This window comes from Apostichopus japonicus, chromosome 18, assembly GCF_037975245.1.
Source record: "Apostichopus japonicus isolate 1M-3 chromosome 18, ASM3797524v1, whole genome shotgun sequence".
Lineage (NCBI taxonomy): Eukaryota > Metazoa > Echinodermata > Holothuroidea > Aspidochirotida > Stichopodidae > Apostichopus > Apostichopus japonicus.
In genome coordinates this window covers 4,001,252-4,021,230 of record NC_092578.1, presented here as the reverse complement: position 1 = coordinate 4,021,230, position 19,979 = coordinate 4,001,252, and the positions used below count along the sequence as shown (strand labels likewise).

At 36.9% G+C, this 19,979-nt stretch overlaps 1 protein-coding gene across 5 annotated transcripts; it reads right to left on the bottom strand.

Moving 5' to 3' along the window:
* Positions 1-6,912: 6,912 nt before the first annotated feature.
* On the bottom strand, positions 6,913-19,861 carry LOC139958684 (uncharacterized). Of its 5 annotated transcripts, XM_071955949.1 has the most exons (6): positions 19,712-19,844; positions 18,853-18,951; positions 13,688-13,838; positions 10,566-12,464; positions 9,587-9,755; positions 6,913-7,264 (listed from the first exon to the last, which is right to left on the bottom strand). In XM_071955949.1, the coding sequence occupies exons 4-6, from the start codon at positions 12,114-12,116 to the stop codon at positions 6,966-6,968; spliced, it is 2,019 nt and encodes a 672-aa protein (XP_071812050.1). In that variant the 5' UTR covers positions 12,117-12,464; positions 13,688-13,838; positions 18,853-18,951; positions 19,712-19,844; the 3' UTR covers positions 6,913-6,965. The 5 variants fall into 5 exon arrangements, with proteins under 5 accessions (XP_071812050.1, XP_071812049.1, XP_071812051.1 ...); XM_071955948.1 differs by lacking the exon at positions 18,853-18,951 and having other exon boundaries at positions 19,712-19,861; XM_071955950.1 differs by lacking the exon at positions 18,853-18,951 and having other exon boundaries at positions 13,688-13,835.
* Positions 19,862-19,979: the final 118 nt, after the last annotated feature.

Sequence of the window (19,979 nt, the reverse complement as noted above, 5' to 3'; positions counted from 1 at the left end):
AGTAATAAGTTCAAACAAATGAAAACTATAAGGTGCCATTTTTAAACTTTTGTTATGATTATTTTTATGATGATTATTATTTTTTATTATTGTCAACTTTAATGAGGGTAGTCCTGCTCAGTGCAGAAGCACTGCTTTCCAGGGGAGACCTATTAATTTATTATAATTTTGTTTTGGTAGTGTGATATGGGGAAGACTTTTGTGAGTGCCATTTAGGAACATGCATGAAATGTTGCAGTTGGAGTGGGTGTTGAGTGAGTAAACCATATCTTAATCCTCTGCATCATTTAAAGGGATATTCTCATGGCAGATATTGAAACAAGTATCTTACAGAGAAAAATATTTCCACACTGTCAGGTAAAAACCCCATCTTGTTTATAAATCGCTTTATTGGGAGCAAAAGCTATTTTGACAGAAGAAAGACCCTGGATTCTTCCATGAAATGAATTGCACAGTATAGGTGTTCTGTGATATCTGGACAGATATTGCCAAATATTTTGTTGATCATCATCCTTGAAACGTGATACCCTTGGAACGTTTAAGTAGCCATCAATGTTACTCTGTATTTTAAAAGTTAATCAAAATGCAACATTTTGTGTAGAAATATAAAAAAATTTCTCTGTGAACAGTGAGTTAAATATTGAAAAGAAAATTAAAGCATTATTCACTTTGATTTTGCCAGATTCTTTCACAAAATTTGAAAAATTCATATCTTCACCAGACAAACTGCTGTGAAGATGTTATTTGAACTAGACCTAAAGATACAGAAAATTTTCCAGCATTTTTCATTTAGGAAACATCTTCAGCCACCGGAATAATCCTTTAAAACTCTCGCATCCCATAATTCTGTCACTGAAATAAGACTCAGTGAGCTAATTCCATACCACAGTAAAAGAGAACTCTGTTTCTACATCGAAAAATGGTAGCACATGATAAATAGATTATTTGTAGTTCGAGTAGCTTACTTCTCTTCTATAAATTACTATAATTACATTACTAATAAAGTCAAACAAATAATACAAACACAAAAATATATATATATATATATATATATCCAGCTAACTAAATAAATTTATATATTTATTAATAACAAATAAATATATATATATATATATATATATATATATATATATATATATTTTTCTCCATCATTTATTGTATAACTCTCAAGAAAGGTATAAAGTACAGGATACACTGAATGTAAAATGCGGTTGTCAGCGATATAATTACTATAAGATTTAAAATCAGCGAAAGGCGATTAGTGTGAGCTGCTTAGAGCAACTACTGGTCAGAAAGCATTCTTACAAAGTTATCGAGTGATCTTACTTAATCAGATGATTAGTGCTTTCTAAGGTGAGACGATTTTCAACTTGTAATAACAAATTTAAATGATTTAAAATTCAGGGCAATTTGGATACTTTTCCGCCATTCTTTTTTTCTGTATATATAATAGTTCAGATTGAAAATGAGAAAATTATAGGTGTGTTTTTGTATAAATTTAGTTATAACCGAATAAAAGCTTCTGTTTATGTAAGGAAAACTGCTGACCAAGAACTCTCTGTTCCACATCTAAGATAAAATTTGAAACTGCTGGGCAATCCCAAAATAAGGGAATGAAAGTTTCCTCTTGCTGTTTTAAAAACAGTGCACAAAGCGTCTCCCATCTGGTTCATTGTAAAAATAATCTATTGGTAATTAATAAAATTAATTAATAAATAATAGGGAGACAAAATGCTGAGATAAACATTAAATAGTATGGTTAATAATTTCTTCATTTTTTTCCTTCCAATTGATACTTCCCGTGTTACAAGTACATTCCCTCTGCCAGCAAATAATATATCGCTTGTCTATGGAATGAATAACATGACCCTTATCCCTCCTTAATGAGTGGGGTTATTGGGACATGAATCTACAGATATTACAGACAAGGAAACAACTCGGATCATCTTCTGGGTGACTGCCAAGTTCCCTATACGTATTTTTATCAAACTGGCACATACCTTTAGTGGTTATGCATAAATTATTATTAGCCAGCCCTCTTTGATATTCCGTTGCCATGAGTGATATTTATGGTAGACGATTGCCTAAGGCAGGAATATAAAGTCTCAATTTATGGCATAGCTAGCTATCAGTAGAAAGTAAAACAATGTTAGAGCTATAGTAATGCTTCTATAGCACAGTTAGCTATTTCGGTTTTCGGAATATTCTGTTTTTTAAATATGCTCTGGAAATGAGCAGGTTATGGCTTGATTAGACAAATGGGGTCGGTGCTTATGTTGCCTGCTTAATTTTGCTGTTTCATGATAATCCATATAAATTATAATTACGTCATTGTTTTGTATCATGGTCACATTTATTTTATAAATGCCTATATATATAATGGTGACCTCGAATTCCATATGAGGAAGTGATACAAAGAACATGGAAATTGCAACTTGATCGGAAAACTCCACCACATCCTGTTGCAGTATGTGGGGAACTTAAAATTAGGACATATAATTGAAGAAAAAAGAACAGTTCAAACAAAAGTTCATAGATGCCTGGTGTTAAAGCAGGACAGGTAGATCACATTACATGAAATAGTTTACCTACTTTACCGGCCGTCCATTTAGCCTGAACTTTGCTGTGTCACTGTGTCTATAAGAATGAGTTAAGACAAGGAAGTTGATTTATGGTTAGATGTTTCCATTAATTTTTTTTTTCTTCATATAGGGCCGTTGTCGGAGGGCAATTTTTGTCACATTTTTTTTCTTTTTTTTCGTATTAACTGAAATTATATTCTACAATATCACATCGATGTATAGTAGTCATCAGTATTGATCCCAAATTCCAGCATTCTAAAATTGCTAAAAACTTTGCAAAAGTATACGAGTTTCTCCTGGATGGTCTTGCCTTGTGATATTATTCTCAGACACACTGAGAAGTGACTAACTTAGGTAATGAAAACTTGTAGGCGAGGAAAACGGCTATAACATGGTGACGGTCAAAATAATGAGCGATGGCGGTCTCATGTTTTCTCGGAGGAGAAGACCTGAGACCTGCGCAACCACTGTTTATTACTTGGGGTAGGGTGGGGTAAGATATTATATTGTCGAGGAGGGTGGGGTTTAAAGGGAGGAATTGAGAAATTTTGGTAAACTGGAGGGTAATTAGATGCAAAATGGTTGAATATTTCCCACTTTTGAATGCTGAAGAAATTTCGGTAGTTTAGGTTGTACCGCACATACATATTACACATATGATTGTACCGTGAATATTCTGTCTGCCCAGTGGGGTGGGGGGAGGCGGGCGGCGTGACCCCTCGGTTTGATTCTGAGGGTGGGTGATTAAGGCTCCCCATAATATAGTAGATACAGAACTTTCTACAGCAAAAGCGGTGCACAAGACAACATCGGCGTGACGTATTATAACGTATACCCCCCCCCCCCCCAAGCGAACCGTGATAAATGTTGCAACGTTTTGCCCTGTTTTGAGCAAAATTATGTTTGCAGCTTAATGTTTCATACCAGAAATAAATTTCAGAAGGAGGGGGGGGGAGGGGTGCTGGGCCCCCTCTCTCTCTCTTTCTCTGAATCACCTTATGATAAGTGTTGAACTTAGTTCGACCCGAGTGACCCAGATCATGTGACATTCTAGCGTAGTTGGGGGCAGCACTGCAGTTGACCTTGACATTGTTTTAGTCAATTAATAATTACATACACTGTGCTGTAATAACAGTATATCTTGTGTATGCGACTTCCAGGGAACATTTTCCTTTCGTTCTATCTAAGAAGAAAGACACCAAAGAGAGTGCTTGTTTTTTTAAAATTCTGTTCAGACTCACTGTTGTTGATATAACTTTCACATACACTTGAACTGATATAATAGGTTAAGTTTTGCGTTTGAAGTCCTTAGTAAGCGAAAGGTGTCCCTTTTGAAGATAAACCTTTCATATATGAATGACATCATTTGAGGTTAAACTTCCTCGGTCTTTAATAGCCAATAAAAATAATAACCGTCTCTAAAGAGGAAGGAAACCAATGCAACATAAAGATGTTATGTATACAATTGGTTGCTACAGGTTTATCCAGGTTCATCATCTTCAACTTATGAGTCGTTCGGAAATACCTCCGTTAACGAGAATTTTGGAAAGTGGAAAGGTTGACACTTGAGTTTACTTTAAGTTGAAACTAGCATTAGAAGCACTCGCGGTTCACAGGGGGGATCTGCCTACGACCTAAGTGTAAATGCGCCCGGATCAAGGCATGTTATATTTCACTGGTAATGCGATCTCCTAATATGCATAACATCAAGAGATCAAATCCGCTTCTAGTGTAAAAGCACTCGTAGATGTTACCGCAAGATTTTGATCTATTGGCTAGGGCAAGAGTCGTGATTTAATGTTTCTTGGAAACTTTGCACTTACCTTACTTTTTCGACCGAACTTTTTTTATATCGAAATTTCAACTTGTAAACATCAAAACCTCGACAAAGAAGAATATTTACACAGTCAGGTTTTCATTTATTTTATTTAAAGTAGATGTCCGGCTCGTTAACGTCGATTTCTTCGGTGCGAAATGTGTACGTATGTGTATGAGGTTGTGGATTGTGAACATTGGTGGCGGGGAGGGGGGGGGGGGCAGGGGGTAGGGTAAATCCATCTTCAGGTGACTGCTTGTGTAAACCATCTCATGCATTGTCGACTTTTCACCATAGCGTTTCATGTCCGCAACCACCAAACACAACGGTAGTCATTTTCATTATATATGCTTTCCGAGTCACCTTTCCCATGCTGAACTAACTCATTCTCTTCTCCCCCCTCCCCCTCCCCCACCCTTTTAACCTCCAACTGAACCCTACACCTATATAGATTATATAGATCTATACCGTTTCAGATTTACATAAATTACGTAACATATTTATGGGTTATAACCTAGGTTGGTTCAATTGTCCGCTTGGGTCAACCTTGTTCTATTTATAGTAACCTGTAATAAAATATGAAGTGTTGTCTAACAATAGGTATTCCTTCTTGTTTTGTTGTTGTTCAACATTTTATTAGGGGAGCATGTAATCTAGAAGTTGCTTACGAACATTTTAGTTTCCTAAATGTTATTTCCCTTTTCCGTTTGTACAGATTATAATAAAAGAAAAAAGTTGATTGTGTTTAAACTCATTTACCCTTTGATAAGTTTCGTAAAAAACATCTTTATATTTAGAATTGCTGTGGTATTACCTTGATATTTTATTAATACCTATATTTTGCTTTCGTTATTTTTGTTTTTGCTTTCATTACACCTTGTACGTCTTGTCGTGTATTGACCTCAAAAAAAGATATAAGGTGTATGCTCTCTATTGTATATGAAATATTGCAAATAATGACATTATTTTGTCTACAATATTTCGTGCATTTTACCACCAGATTCACCAAGTATACGCTATAATATGGTAACACAATATGAAGAGAGAAAAATATCAACATATACCATGATATAATACAAATATATAATACACCGTCTATGTAACAATATACTTTATGACCGATTGGATTACTGATCAAGATTACTGATTTAGTTTCCAATCCTCCCCTGGACATTTACCTATATTTAGTTCTCCGCTTTCATGGTTTCTCTTAGCCAGGCCTTTATCATGCTCTAAGCTCATCCGGCGAAGTGATATATACCTTGCCGTTCACACGCATTCTCTATTGTTCATCAGCGTATACGCGCGCCGTCTCGGATACACAAACCTACCGCGCGCGTTCAATATATTATTGCGCAATTTGTGTATAATTATACAAACGATGGCCTTAGAATTTCGGTCATGATTTGTCATAGTCAAAGAAAACGTTGAGAGCTGATAAAGCGTTTCTGTATCTCTGCTATACCTCCTGGGATGATCCTGCAAGGCTAAAATTGATGATGACTTCGGATGGCTTAAAGTGCAATTCTTAGTTCTAATAGCCTAACTCATCAAAAACATGTTTTGTTAACTTCATATGAACAACATAGAAAAAATTGGACGGCATTCACTTCCCTTTGGCCTTGACCACTTTGTAATGTAAACATTTTATTTGAGGTCATAATAGTCTTATGCCATGAATCCTATTGAATTTTGTGTTTAATCGGACGACCGGACCTAAATGGTCTATGTGTTAAACTATGTAGACCAGCCACTTTCCTTGATGAATCGGCTCAGATTTTTACAGGGTCATATCTCAAACATTTAATGTGTAAATAGAAATACGACCTGGACAGTTACTTTGCAGTGTCTACAACATTATCAAAATGTTTGTTGTGCCTAAATTCATCGTTATATATATGAATCATATCTCAATCCCGAGTCAACCGTATTCATAACTGTGTAACGTTGCAATGTTTCGCCCTGCATTTCGCAACAGCTATACTTTCGGAGCTACATGGAAGTCGGCATTTTTTGCCTTTTCGTGTATTTCCAGTTTATCATTTATTACATTAATGTGTGAATTGTGAAAAATCATATAAACCGACCGGAATGTAGGCAACAATGTTATGTGAACTTACAGGTTTGCTGAGCATCGAAAAAAATTCACATCATGTTACTTAGTTTTTTTAGCTTGAAAGACGTATACAATTATGGGCCTATAAGGCAGTTTTATTCAATAAGTCAGTAGCAAATGACGTTCCATTAAAACCGAAAGAAGTAAGTTCCTTGGCTAAATTGTCCTAAATTCATGTAGAAGCATGTCAAGCTTTTTCTGTTTCATGACCAATAAAAAATATGAACATTAGGTAGTTAAAGAATTAAGAGGAAAATGTATACATCGTGCGGAAATCATGCATAGTTTGACATCTCATTGTTTTAAGGAAAAAATATATTTAACATCTGGCAACGTCTGTATCCTTTACTACAGACAGATATAGAACACTGCACACAAAAACGAGCCAAATTGCTTCATTTCGTAGCAATTTTAAATTATAATGATATATTCATATTGGTTAAATCGGTATTCAGACACGTACATTCCTATTACCATAAATTTGTGACGACACTAACAGCTGACAACCAACGCAGCCACTCCGCGGGTCCGTTTGTTGTAGACCATTGCGTATTACACTTAGGTGATTATGGTGCGCGTACTGTCTTCGATAAGCTTCACGCACAGATCGTTCCATTTTATGGGAGGGGTCGTGTTTAGTAACCGGATTGTGCCCTCTTCTGTTAAACTCTTCCTGACCTTCCCACAATGCTTTGACCTCGACGCTTCGTTGAAGGTTACGTTGCCTTTCAAGCAAATCTTCGATAAATCCTAGAAAAAGTTAAGAAAAGGCAAAGAAGCATGAACGAATGGATGCAGACATTTTGGTAACATCGAAGTGAAGGTTTCTATGGTGATGATGTAACTTTTCCGACCAATTATGAGCGACTATTTACATATAATTGCAAACCTATTTGGAAAAAGTATTCGCGTCCGGGGGTGCCATGCCACCCCCCCTCCTTGAAAAAAAAAACATCCCTAAATAATTTGTAAAACATGTGTACTCAGTTCAAAGCGTTGCCAAAGATTTTGCATATAAGCCACCTTAGATAAACATAAGACCCCCCCCCCCCCAAGTCCGTAAGTGAATCAAATATTATAAAGCAAAAGCATTTACAACTGAATTTACTGTGATAACATCATTCACTCTGATGTTGCCAGATACATTCACAAAATACCACAAAAATTAAAAATTAAAACAAGAATTTCTTCACCATACAAAATGCTATGAGGATATGATTATGACCCATATATGCAAAAAAAAAAAACCCTCCAGCATCAACTTAATCAGTATATCTCTTTAACAAAACTGTCCAACAGTAAATTCCCTCGAGGCACTTGAAACCTCAATTGAAGCGTACGATTGTCAATTGCAGCCCTACTTCATACCCTATACACAGTCATGCAAGCCATGTTACTTTACTTATGAAACCCGACTTTAGAAACAAAACAAGGTCATATCAACAGCGGAATATACACTATTGATTCAAAGTTTTCAGTTGAATGACAAATGCCAACCGCTTGTTGGTGTTGTAATAATTAGCGATATACTACTTAAATTAGGACTCGAGTCCATGCACAATTTGGCATCTATTGTACACGACCTAAATATGAAACTATTATGTACGAAAGGAGAAAATGAAAGAAAAAATGAAGTACGCATATCGATGCCGCTAATTAAGTACAGCCTGCCGCGTTCTTATCATGCATTGATTCAGGTTCACACGTATTACGTAAGAGAGGTTTCACATCGCAAGCCGCTCCAAACGGTTGGGTGGTACATTGTGTAAGCGCCATGTTACCACGACTTGCGAATTATCACTCTTTGCATTTTTAAAACTTTTGAAACGGTTTTCTTGTGGAAAATTCCTTTAAATTAATAAAACACTAAAGAGATATAAAAAAGCGGGTCAGAGCCATACCGATTGCATGCGAAGATCCCTTCAAAGTCCATACATACAGATATCTGGATTTTGTGAAGTTTTTTTTTTCTGTTGTATTATAGTTTGTTTCTTATCGTGAGTCAATGGAATAAGAGCTTATAGTTGGCTTAAATCGTGTTATAATTAACATAGTAGATGACATTTCGGAATAATATATAATGCAAGGATTCATAGTCTTCTGAAATCAGCTTGCATATATACTGATAAAGTCTTATACATATCAATCAGGGAACACCCACCACATGGATATGTTCACGTCTTGCACTTATGAAAGTTTATTTGAACTCGACATCATTTCGACAACATTTCTTCTATCTTTAAAGAGACTCCAAAGAAAAAGTCATATAGTGTTGGATAGGAGATAAAGCTGATGGGGGGGGGGGGGGGGAAACCCCAATTAACACACTTGATATACATGGATATTTTGACCAGAATTTATTATTGGTAATGTGCATATATTTGGCATAATTTTAGTATCTTTTTTGATAGCAAACATTACTAATGAAGGGGAACACCGGGCAAACACAATTTATCCAACATGGATCATTTTAATAGAATCTATGATTGTTAATGTGAACTCATGATATTTATTTTACTATTATTTTACTATATGCAAGTATACATTTAAGGTTGAATAGGAACCAGTTTTGATGAGGAGGAATTTTTCTAATCCTTTCCCCGTCCCCATCCCCACCCAGAACCCGCCACCTTCAAATGTCATCTAATAAAGTGCATAGCCTGACCTTTCGTCCATAAAACAGAATATTACTTAAATAGGCGATATAGGCTAGTCTACTACTACCAATAAAGAATGGTAGGCTACACGTGTTGATGTTTGCATCGAAGTGACACATACTTAGTCTATACTCTGTCGATATTAATGCATCTCTATTCAAGTGTGCCTGATGTCAACAAAATCTTGTTGCTAAGGAGCAATTTGGGAAGGGCTTTGAATGTTTCAAGGCAATAAAGGAATGTTTTCTGCAGGACAATGTTAGTGAATAAGAACTTAACGTTGTATTTTGCATAGCACCCTTTTATAATTTGGTTTTAACAACTGCAGTAGGGTTAAGGGTAAATATTACTAATTTCCTAATGCACGATTTGATGATTGTATTATGCCTGGATTTCCGGCATCACTCGAACTTACCCGACAACCCTTGTAAATCCTCTTGATTTATGACTTCGTGTTTCCTGTCTATCAAGGCACGCTCTCTGGTCACATGATTCCTTTGAGTAGCTGGCATCACCGCGGGAAAGACTTTGTTACTTGACCGTGATCTCGAAAATAGATTCTGAGTAATGCGGGATCGATTCATCTTCGTAAATAAGGAAAAGGGGAAATTTTAGAATGACGTTTAATTTATTGTGGATTATGGATGTACTGTCAACTTAAGAGTGCTTTCTGAATCTCTTCAAAATTGAGACTATATTTACAGCGGATCTTCTTTCGCATTACTGAACAAATTACTTCAATGTGTGCCACTTTCACTCATACATATTGTGCAAAGTTCCGTTCAGGGAACACACTTTATACGCAGTAACTTATTTCCGACTCCCCGTTCATAAAGAGCCAATCATGTAGGCTATGGATAGTAATTTAAACCTAACAATTTAAAGGTTTGGTCAGTCCAGCCTACATAAAGCAAAATAGGGCTATGTAGGCCTATCTCTCCGTCGCGTTGCTATGGAGTTTTTCAAGGGCCCCGGATCCAGTGTGAGAGCTGGCACATTTCGGCCCTTTCACTTCATCTATATATATGAGCCATATGACTGGCAGCTGTGATTCGTTGGCGCACAATTTCGGAAGCAACCAAAGTTGGAGGTCCCTTGACTTTGAGTAGGGCCCAGGTTCAATGAACCGCTGACATTGCTATTCCTTAGGTAATTTGTATCTGTCGTCTAATCTCAGTTCCATAATTGTGTGATTTACTATAATTCTTTTCCACTTAGGTTAATGTTTCATGATAGTGTGTAGATGATGGGAGGATTTGTGCCACTCAAACGTGTGGCGCCGATTTTCACCGTATTGTTAAAAACGAAATTTCAGTTGGTAATAATGGAGCTACTCATGATGTCCCGCGGTTTCTACGGAATGATGCGACTCATTTTTTTATTTTTAACATTACCCTTTCATTGGTGGTTTCGTTCGCACGTGACATTTCGTCGGTAGCGTTGAGTGCTTTCAATCTCAAGTCAGAAGCCAGATCTAGGAATTTTCTCCTGACTTCATCGAGCCTTGAAATCGTTTCCTCTATCTCAGCTGGTGTTTTGTTGATTTCCACATGGACGGCATCCTCACCCTGGCTCTGATATATTTGCATAGAGGTGTCTTCAACCTTCCCATCCTCTCCTCGACGTTCCAACTTGTTTCTTACACCCTCCACCTCCTGGTACTTTATTGGTCCATCCATGTCGTTGCTTACTCCATTCGCTAGTAACGTCCCTTTGATAACGCACGACCTCTCTTGAGATTGTTGGTCGTGTTGTCGTCTATCGGTTCCATTATTAAGCTGATACTCTGACGATGTATCCTCGCTGTCGATTCCTCTTGACATTTCATCATCATCATTGCGTCTCGGTGATGAAGAAGATAACGCGGGTATTATTGAAACACATAACGGCTTGCGTGGCGAGGTGCCAACTGTTGCAATCTTCTTAATATTGCTTGATCGAAGATGTTGTCCTTTCCAACAGAAGCAGTCTGTAACTCTACTGTTCTCAGGGATACCACCATACTGCAGTAGTGCTCTATCATGATTGGATGAGCTCTCTATACAGTTGGCGGGTAAACATGCATCTCTGCTCCTTTGATTAGGTTTCTCATCCAAAAACGTGGTTTCGTTGTTTGCTCTAGTATTCTTCTTACAATCTTCCTGGACTTTGGGCAGGTGGGATTTTGATTTGAACCGTTTTCGCAACCAATCTTTCAGACGTGCATATTTATTCCGTTTAGGCCCAAATCCTGCAAGTAATGTGCAATTGGTCTGAACAGATACGTCTCGAACCGATGTTTGCTTAGTTAGCTTGAAGGGAAGTGGCCTAAATTTCAGTCTGAAATTGATTGATGTAAGCCAGGCAAGAACGACTTCGTTCTTCTTTGGTGTAATCAAATTCAGTTTGGTTTCAATTTGTTCCGGAGGAGTCCATTCGAAGAACCAATCACTATATCTTTCAAGGGCGACAAAATAACCGCTCGGTTTGTTCGATAGGATCGGAACGAAATCTATTCTTGAGGAATTCAGAGGGCTGATACAAAACTTAGGTGGGGCCAAATTTGTCTCTTCAAGCACGGAGACTCTTGCCTTCATCGCTCTGGAGTTTTTGGTAGATTTGCTACCGAGAGTCTCGGCTAAATTAGTTCTCAGTGTCTGGCATTTGTTCTCAAATAGGTTCACCCATGCGTCGTCGTGTGTCGTGGAATCACTTTGTAACTTTCTTTCATTTCTTAACTTGTTAACCTGAGTGTGAAAGTTTTCGTTTTCTTCTTCCCATAGACTATCAACACCATTTTCCCGAGGTTCTAATTTTTCTCCGTGATATAATTTCAAGCGATTTTCAAACACACTTGGATGTGAGAACCGAGTTTGAACTCCATCCGAGGTCATGACGCATTCATCAAGAGAAGCTGAATTTATTCTTCTAGGAGCGACATTATCTTCATAACGTTTTACGATCATTTTAGGTCGCACGCTATCATTGGCATTGAAATTTCGTCTTTGCTGTAGTTGATAGCATCATTTTTAATTGAATTGTTACTTTTTTGATTGACCCTCGTCAACTTTTACATTGAGTGGGCTTGCCTCTTCTTGTGCAGTTGGGAGATGACTGAGATGCGATACCAGTTCTCTTTGATTCGTCGAGATGGGATGTTTACCGTTCTCATCTAACTTATGTCTCACGGCGCTTTTCCTGTTGCCCTTGACAATCTCTTCTGTTTTTGCCTCAATTTTGTCTACTTCGTGATCGACATCTTTTTCACAATTCTGATCTGACGACGAAATCTCGAGGATTTAATCCGTATAATTCTGCTCAGTCAAAGACAAAATCGACAAAGAGAAAGAAAAGCTTTATATATCCATGGTTATAAAGGTGGAGTTGTCTGCCATAATTAACAGTATATGAAGTTGTATACGCTTAACAGTATATATATATATATATATATATATATATATATATATATATATATATATATATATATATATTTATATATATATATATATAAGCTAAAAAAAACTTAATTTCGTACAGTGCCGTATTTGGTACGCTAGGAGACACAAACCCAATTATCATGTTAATCTTATGTGATAGATCTTTGTGATAAACAAACTAACCGAACCAGCCGAGGAAAAAAACTTGCTTCGTTTATATGGCATTTATAAGGTCGTGTTAAGGGCTCCAATGTTTTCGAGAGAAATAAATCCATCTCCGTTGTCAATAGTAAACATTGCAATACTTGTTAAGAAAAGTCACCCAGGAAAGAACCTGGGCACGAAAACCAATCTACCGAACGACTGATCCGCTCTCAATCCCAGTCCCCTTGCATCGGGACTGTGACTGTGTGATCATCGTCGGGTGTGCATCACCATTCCCATCGACAGGGAGCAGATGCTAAACATGATCTTAGCCAAAAGGCCAAGAAGCGAACATTGTAATATATACAAAGGAAAACAGAAGAAAGAAGTTAATGCGCATGTGTGTCGATGATGTCATATAGACTATATAGCTCAAGTCTTCGGCTTTGCTGCATGTGGTGAAGAAACATTAAATCTGCAGTGATATCTCCTAAGTGGAATACGAAGTTTTCTTTAGCTGTTCGGTGGAAGTGGTTCATGACAGCTATCCATATCACATATGCCAATGTTGGTGGTTGGGTTTTGAGTTTGCTTTGCATTGAAGACTCGCCCCAAACCGCGTGCCGCGCTCTGAAAAAGTTAACTTTCCGTTGCTTGCAAGTGAATTTTTTTGCTTGTCTCTACAAAATGCAGACAGTAATGAAACGTGATACCTTGTAATCTTTAGCTGGACCTGAGATGTCCATCGCTGTATCAATGTGATGTGGGTATTGACCGCAGCTGTATGTACTGGCTGTACCCTAGTGTCTAATTACCAAAGGTAGCAAGCTGTGTGCGTATTTTCTGGGATCGATGGTGGTGTCTAACACTTCTGTGACACCTCATTCGAAACTAGGTCAGATTACCGGCATGAGACGTTTCTTTTTGCGCGAGTCTTCACACCCTTTAACACAAACCTGGTGCGATTTGTGGTCTGCTCTTTGTAATCCATCTGGCCAGAGGAGAATATTTCGGACCGAAACGTAGCTTCGTCTACCCACTAGTTACCTCAAGTTCACGACTGGATGAAGAAAATTGTGCTGGTTACAACTGTTAAAGTACAACCTTCTGATGAAAACAAGAGTAATAATAGATTGTTTTAGTATATATACAAACTATATATAACGTTAACATCACGTGTTTACATAAACAAATTTTAGCGTATTACCTTAACTTCATTTGCATACATCTCTCGTTAATGGAGTAGTCAGACAAGCTCTACATTGACCACCAAATGACTTATGCATAGTTCAAAAACAATAATTGCTAAATATGACAAAATGGTCTCAAAGTCTTAACATTATAACACAGCTTTCCACTTCTCTTTGATATTTAGGAATAGATATTTACATGGTGTTCATAACAGTATTCGTGTTCTCCAGTTTCCATGGTGACCGTGATTGCGCAAAGCAGCGTTCACTGCGTTCCCCGGTCCTATATCAAACCATCAAGCAATACGTCTTTTTTTATTCTTCTTCTTCTTCTTTTTTTTGGGGGGGGGAGGGGGAATATTTTTCTTGTTTTTGGGCTAATATTTATAGTTATATTTGAGTTAGTATCTGTACTTTGTCAGCCCAGGTACTCAACACAGTAGATCGCTCATCAACCTTAAACCGAGATCACGTGTAGGATTTCTGCCATTTGCCGGGAGGCGTATATTTTTTTCCCAGGACGAACGTGGGCATCGGCCAATCAAATCCCTGGATTCCAAACATGTGACGCTTTTTCAAAAAACATGTTCTGAATCTTTTTTCCTATAGTCTTGACCCCAGATTATGAACGACAATCCTTCATTTTCACAGAAACTGGATCCCTAACCCATTTTCTAAACCCTAACTCTGATTTCAAACGAATTTGTAAATTCCTGAAAAATCTGAAACCCACGTTCGTCCTGGGGAAAAAAAAAACGCTGCCGGGACTCGTGATATCTCACTTGGCGTGACATCGTCATGATCAAACGGTCTCATTCTCGATGTAAGGGGGGGGGGGGGTGGGGTTGAGAGTGGATCAAGTTGTTCGGAGTATTTATTCCCCTTCTTTTGCGTGTCTTTTCCGTAATAATACAAGTGGTATTCCGTTGCAGTCAAAAGAAGACTCTGAAATTATAGTGTCTGTCACCATCGTGTTAATAGCGTCTCATTTTATTTTGATGTTCTATAAAAATTCTCGCCGACTCATAACACTTCCTTCTTTGCCATTAACAAATGTCTCTGTTTATCATGCACCTGCTGCGCGAGTCAAATACGGTTCAAGGCGTTCCACTTTTAATATACGTTAGTTCTTCCTATGCAAATACGAACAGGACACTAGATGCGAAAGCCTGTATATTTACCAGGGAGTTGTTCCATAACAACTCCCTGATATGACGTTAGAGCAGACAAACTGCCCCAACGTTACACGAGATATACAGGTGTTTTAATGTTGATATGCACCTGATATCTTAATAATGATAGCATCTCATATATGAGTCAACGAACAACCGGAAAGCTGATAGGGAAATTATAAACAAATTGGAAAAGAGCACAGAACGTGTGATGATTTAATCTCATAGCATTCTTACACACGGTATATTGGTTCATCAGGGACATGGTTAAATGAAATAAAAATCTTCAAAAGTCGTAACTTCGACTTTTAATATGGAAATTTGGATATATATATATATATACATATATATATATATATATATATATATATATATATATATATATATATATATATATATATATATATATATATATATATATATATATATGTGTATATATATATTTATATATATATTTATATATATTTATATATATATATTTATATATATATATATATATATATATATATATATATATAAATGAAAATCGTAATGAGTTGGAAATCAAGAACAGTGAAAAAACTTTCAGCCTCCACCGGGATTCGCTTATATATATATATATATATATATATATATATATATATATATATATATATATATATATATATATATTCACTTGTACACTTGTATAACAGCTTTGTATCACTTGCATTTTATTCGATTCATTAATGACTTGATTTTGATTAATAACCACCCGTGCAACATTCACATTTGTCAGCACATGTAGTTAGTCGTACTTTTATATGGTACATTGTGATATGTTGGCCTAAATACGTCTCACAACTTTAAAGCAACGTATTGAGCTTTCGTATTATAAACTACTGCATTTTTTCCCACCAAATCTGCCACGTAGTGAAATTATTCTTCCAAAGTAAGCAATATTTGTGCATTGATTTTTCCAGCCTATATAACCAACACTTACATGCAATGGAGTCTGAATAACTTGGACAACAACAAACTTCCTACAATCGTTATTTACGTCATTTACAAGCTAATTCGAACGGCATTACAGTAACAGAGGAAAACATATACAAAGTAATAAAAGAAGAATATCTATCAAATAATAAGAAAAAAAACTTGATTATTTCGAATGGAGATTTGGTCACGTGATTTAACGAAGGAAGAAAAGTGAAACACTAGTGTTAATTAAAATTCAGGTAACAATTAAAAATTGACTTGTATCAGAAACATAAATATATATATATATATATATCGAAAAATAGTTTAAGTATTTCATGTTACATTCAAGAACCTTTTTTTCTATTTTAAGGATTCATAACCTTTAAACAACGAAGGCTTATCAATCAGATTGGCTACAATATCACGTTTTGCACACAACTCATTAAGTCATCCCCTTAGATTTCATGTGATGTGTAAACTCCATCTTCACAGTCATCCAAGATGAGGTTTGCCCCCTGGAATCAAAGTCATTTGTCCCAGTCTGATCCATTATCGATCCAGACCTTTTGGAGTTAATTCAAGAAGAGGTTTGCTAGTTCAAATAAAAGTCACGTGTCCCAGTGGCCTTCGAAGCTATAGGTCCAACCCCCCCCCCCTCCCCGTCACCCAAGATAATACCGTCCTGTCTTTCAACGAATGTTTGAAGATATTCCCATGCATATATGTACCAAGTATATATAATATGTGTATTTTACCCACACACGAACTCAGATGTGAAAAATTTCTCAAGAACTCAAGTACTCGCTGTTCAGTATACGGTTGTTCAATGCTTTGTTGACAATTTTTATTGCTCTTTGGCTAGCCGTTTTTTTTTTTAATTTCGTGTTATCGTAACTGCAAAGTCAAAAAGGCGATGTTTCTTTGTCTTACGGCAGACTATATGTCCTTTATTGTCTTAGTTACCGATCGGATTTAGTACTTTGATCTTCAATTTGTTTTTCCTCGCTTTTTGTTTCTTTCAACATATTTGGAGGGTGTATGATATATACATATAGTTCAGTAAGAGATTATATAGGTTTAAGGATACATATGCAAACGTCAGCATGTTGCTGCTGTATAGTGCTATAATGTTTTTCTCGAATTGGTCTCGATGTTACAGTCACGTTGACACAGTCAGAGGCGGCGGAACCACGGGAAGCGCATGCATGGTCCCCCCCCCCCCATATTTTGTGCAAAACATCCCTTTCCAAAATTTAACTATATTTACCTTTTTCATAAATCAAAGTGCCCCTTGTTTTGTTTAGAAAAATAATAATAATGAAATATTAAAGACTGTTATTTCTCGTTTGAAAAAAGTAGGCAACATTCTTTGGAAAACTGAAAAATTACCATTTGTTGATAACAGGCAGAACTAGGAGGAAAGTGAGGGGTATGAACGGGTGGGGGGAGTTGGGGACATGTGCTCCTCAATTCTGACTGAAATTCCTGTGAAAAGTGTTCCTTTATTGTCAATTGACGTGCCCATCTTTTCCCTTTCTTCTCTTGCATATCCCCTACCACCCCACCCCCCTTCATCCCCAATGAATCCTCTTCGCGGTCCCTGTTAACACTCCCGCAGTCTCAGAGGTTGAAACTGCTATATAGTAGTGTTGTTACATGCCTTCCGTTGCTGTCAAGCTTTTAAAGTCACACTGCTGCGGTCAAACTATCACCGTCACATGGTTACGATTCCGGGGTACCCCCTCCCCACCCCCACCCCGGTTTTAGTCACTCTGTCATATTGTCACGCTCTGAGTATACACAATGTTAGCAATAGTGTATTTTTTCTTTTGTTTATTGCCGTGATTAGTTGTATTAATTGGTACTACATCTGTTTTTTTTTTTGCGCGACGGTCTCATAGCAAAAGCAATTAATATTCATGTGGTGGGCACAAACAAATATCAGCACGCTTGAGTTTTTCTTTTTTTTCATGTCGTTCAAAATGAAAAAAAAAACTTCATCGCAATTCAAGTATCTTTTAGTTGCAAAATCGATGAGAAATAGTGGCTAAGTGAAACATAACGGTTACTCTTTAAAAAAAAATGTTGGTTTAATAAGCCCACGGAGCGTTTGGTTTAAATATAATAACACTAAAACACAATATATATAATATAGTAATAAATAAAATAAAAAAACCGGACAAACATGAACGAAACCGTCACGTTTTGGCCTTTTGTAGAGGAAACCGTGCTACATATAAATGTAGTTGAAATGAAGGATTACATGAGCTACTTGTTTGCTTGGATGTGCTCTAGTGTAAATGCCACGAAATGCCAAAATACGCATCTCGTGTTATTTAAAGAATTTTTGTTTTAGTTAATTGGACCAAGATTAGATGATATATGCGATGATAAAATCTCTCAACAATTGTGTATCGTTATAGCTCTTCTATGCGATCAGGTTTCATTCTAAATAATGAAGTAACATTTTCTTTTCTTATTTGTGTGTGTGTGGGTGTGTGTTTATTGTTAGTGATTAGGCCTAAGACAATTATGATGTATCTGTAATGGCGACGATATGTCTAGACTTCAATGAATTACTCGCATCATAAATTTGTCATTGTTTTATCAATTGCAATATTATATGGATTAAGTACCACCCCGGCAGGTCTTAATTTAGTATACTATGGCATGGTGGTGCCAAATTTCATTCATGCTCAGAAGTTCTAACCCCTTTAATTTCACAGGATTCCCTATAAACATCCCCCCCCCCCGCCCCCAAATAGGAAAAGCTATAATCTAACATGCTGGTGTAAATTGGTATATATTAATGGTACGTACGGTAAATTCGCGATACTAAGGGAATTAACGTTCTTCATATGGATAGCGGTGATAACGATCTCTCTGATTTTGCTCTGTGATTTAGTTCATAGACGTCAACTATTTGATTGCATCGATGGTTTGACCAGATTCCGCCAGAAAAAGACACACACACCAACACATAATAAAGATAGACAGATAGATAGATAGATAGATAGATAGATAGACAGACAGACGGACGGACGGACGGACGGACGGACGGACGGACAGACAGACAGACAGATAGATAGATAGATATATAGTTACGATTTACCATTCAAAGTCACAAATACGACTGAACTTACGTGCCGGTTTGAAGCTAGATACCGTATTTTCATGTCACGTTTTTGTCATATATCTTTATGGTTAGTTGTTTTGCTTCCTATTATTATTGGGTCATAAAATTACTTAGTCATCGTGAACGACATAAGCTAGTTCCGGTCATTGGATTTTATCTTGAATATATAATAGTTTACGTTACGTTATAAACGAATTTCCCTTTGTAAGTATATATAGTGCTAAGCCTACCGTAAGCTCTCTGTCATTGAAACCGCGGTATTTTTTTTTTTTTCATTATGTGAACTCTAATTTGGTTTCATGAAACACACTTTCAGGAATTCTCAGCTATCTGACATTTACTGTCCGATATAGGCCTAACTCACATAGCTGTGAAGGTCAGTTTTAACAAGGAAAATCAACTGCACGGGACGATGCTTCGAGACCACAGGCCACTCGAAAAAGGAGGGATAACTTTGCGTAGTATATCTCACCCGACTGACCATCTCAAAGATATTTCAGCCAAAGTTAGAGTAGACTATTATTTCTTAATCGTTATACTTACTGAAGCATCCATTTTAGATAGCTCAAGACGCTATGATTGGAATTGTTCATCCTCTGAAGATGACCGGTTGTTTCAAGGAAGTCAACAGCATCGTTGGTGTATATAATAGTGTTTTACTGCTACGTGATGTGCGATATACATGTATATAAGACCAATCATCATTTAAAAGATACGAAATACGCGCGCGAAAATGCGTGATGAAATTCTTGTGACGTAACACACACCATTGTTACTGATTCATATACTGCGTCACATGGAAACCGATTGG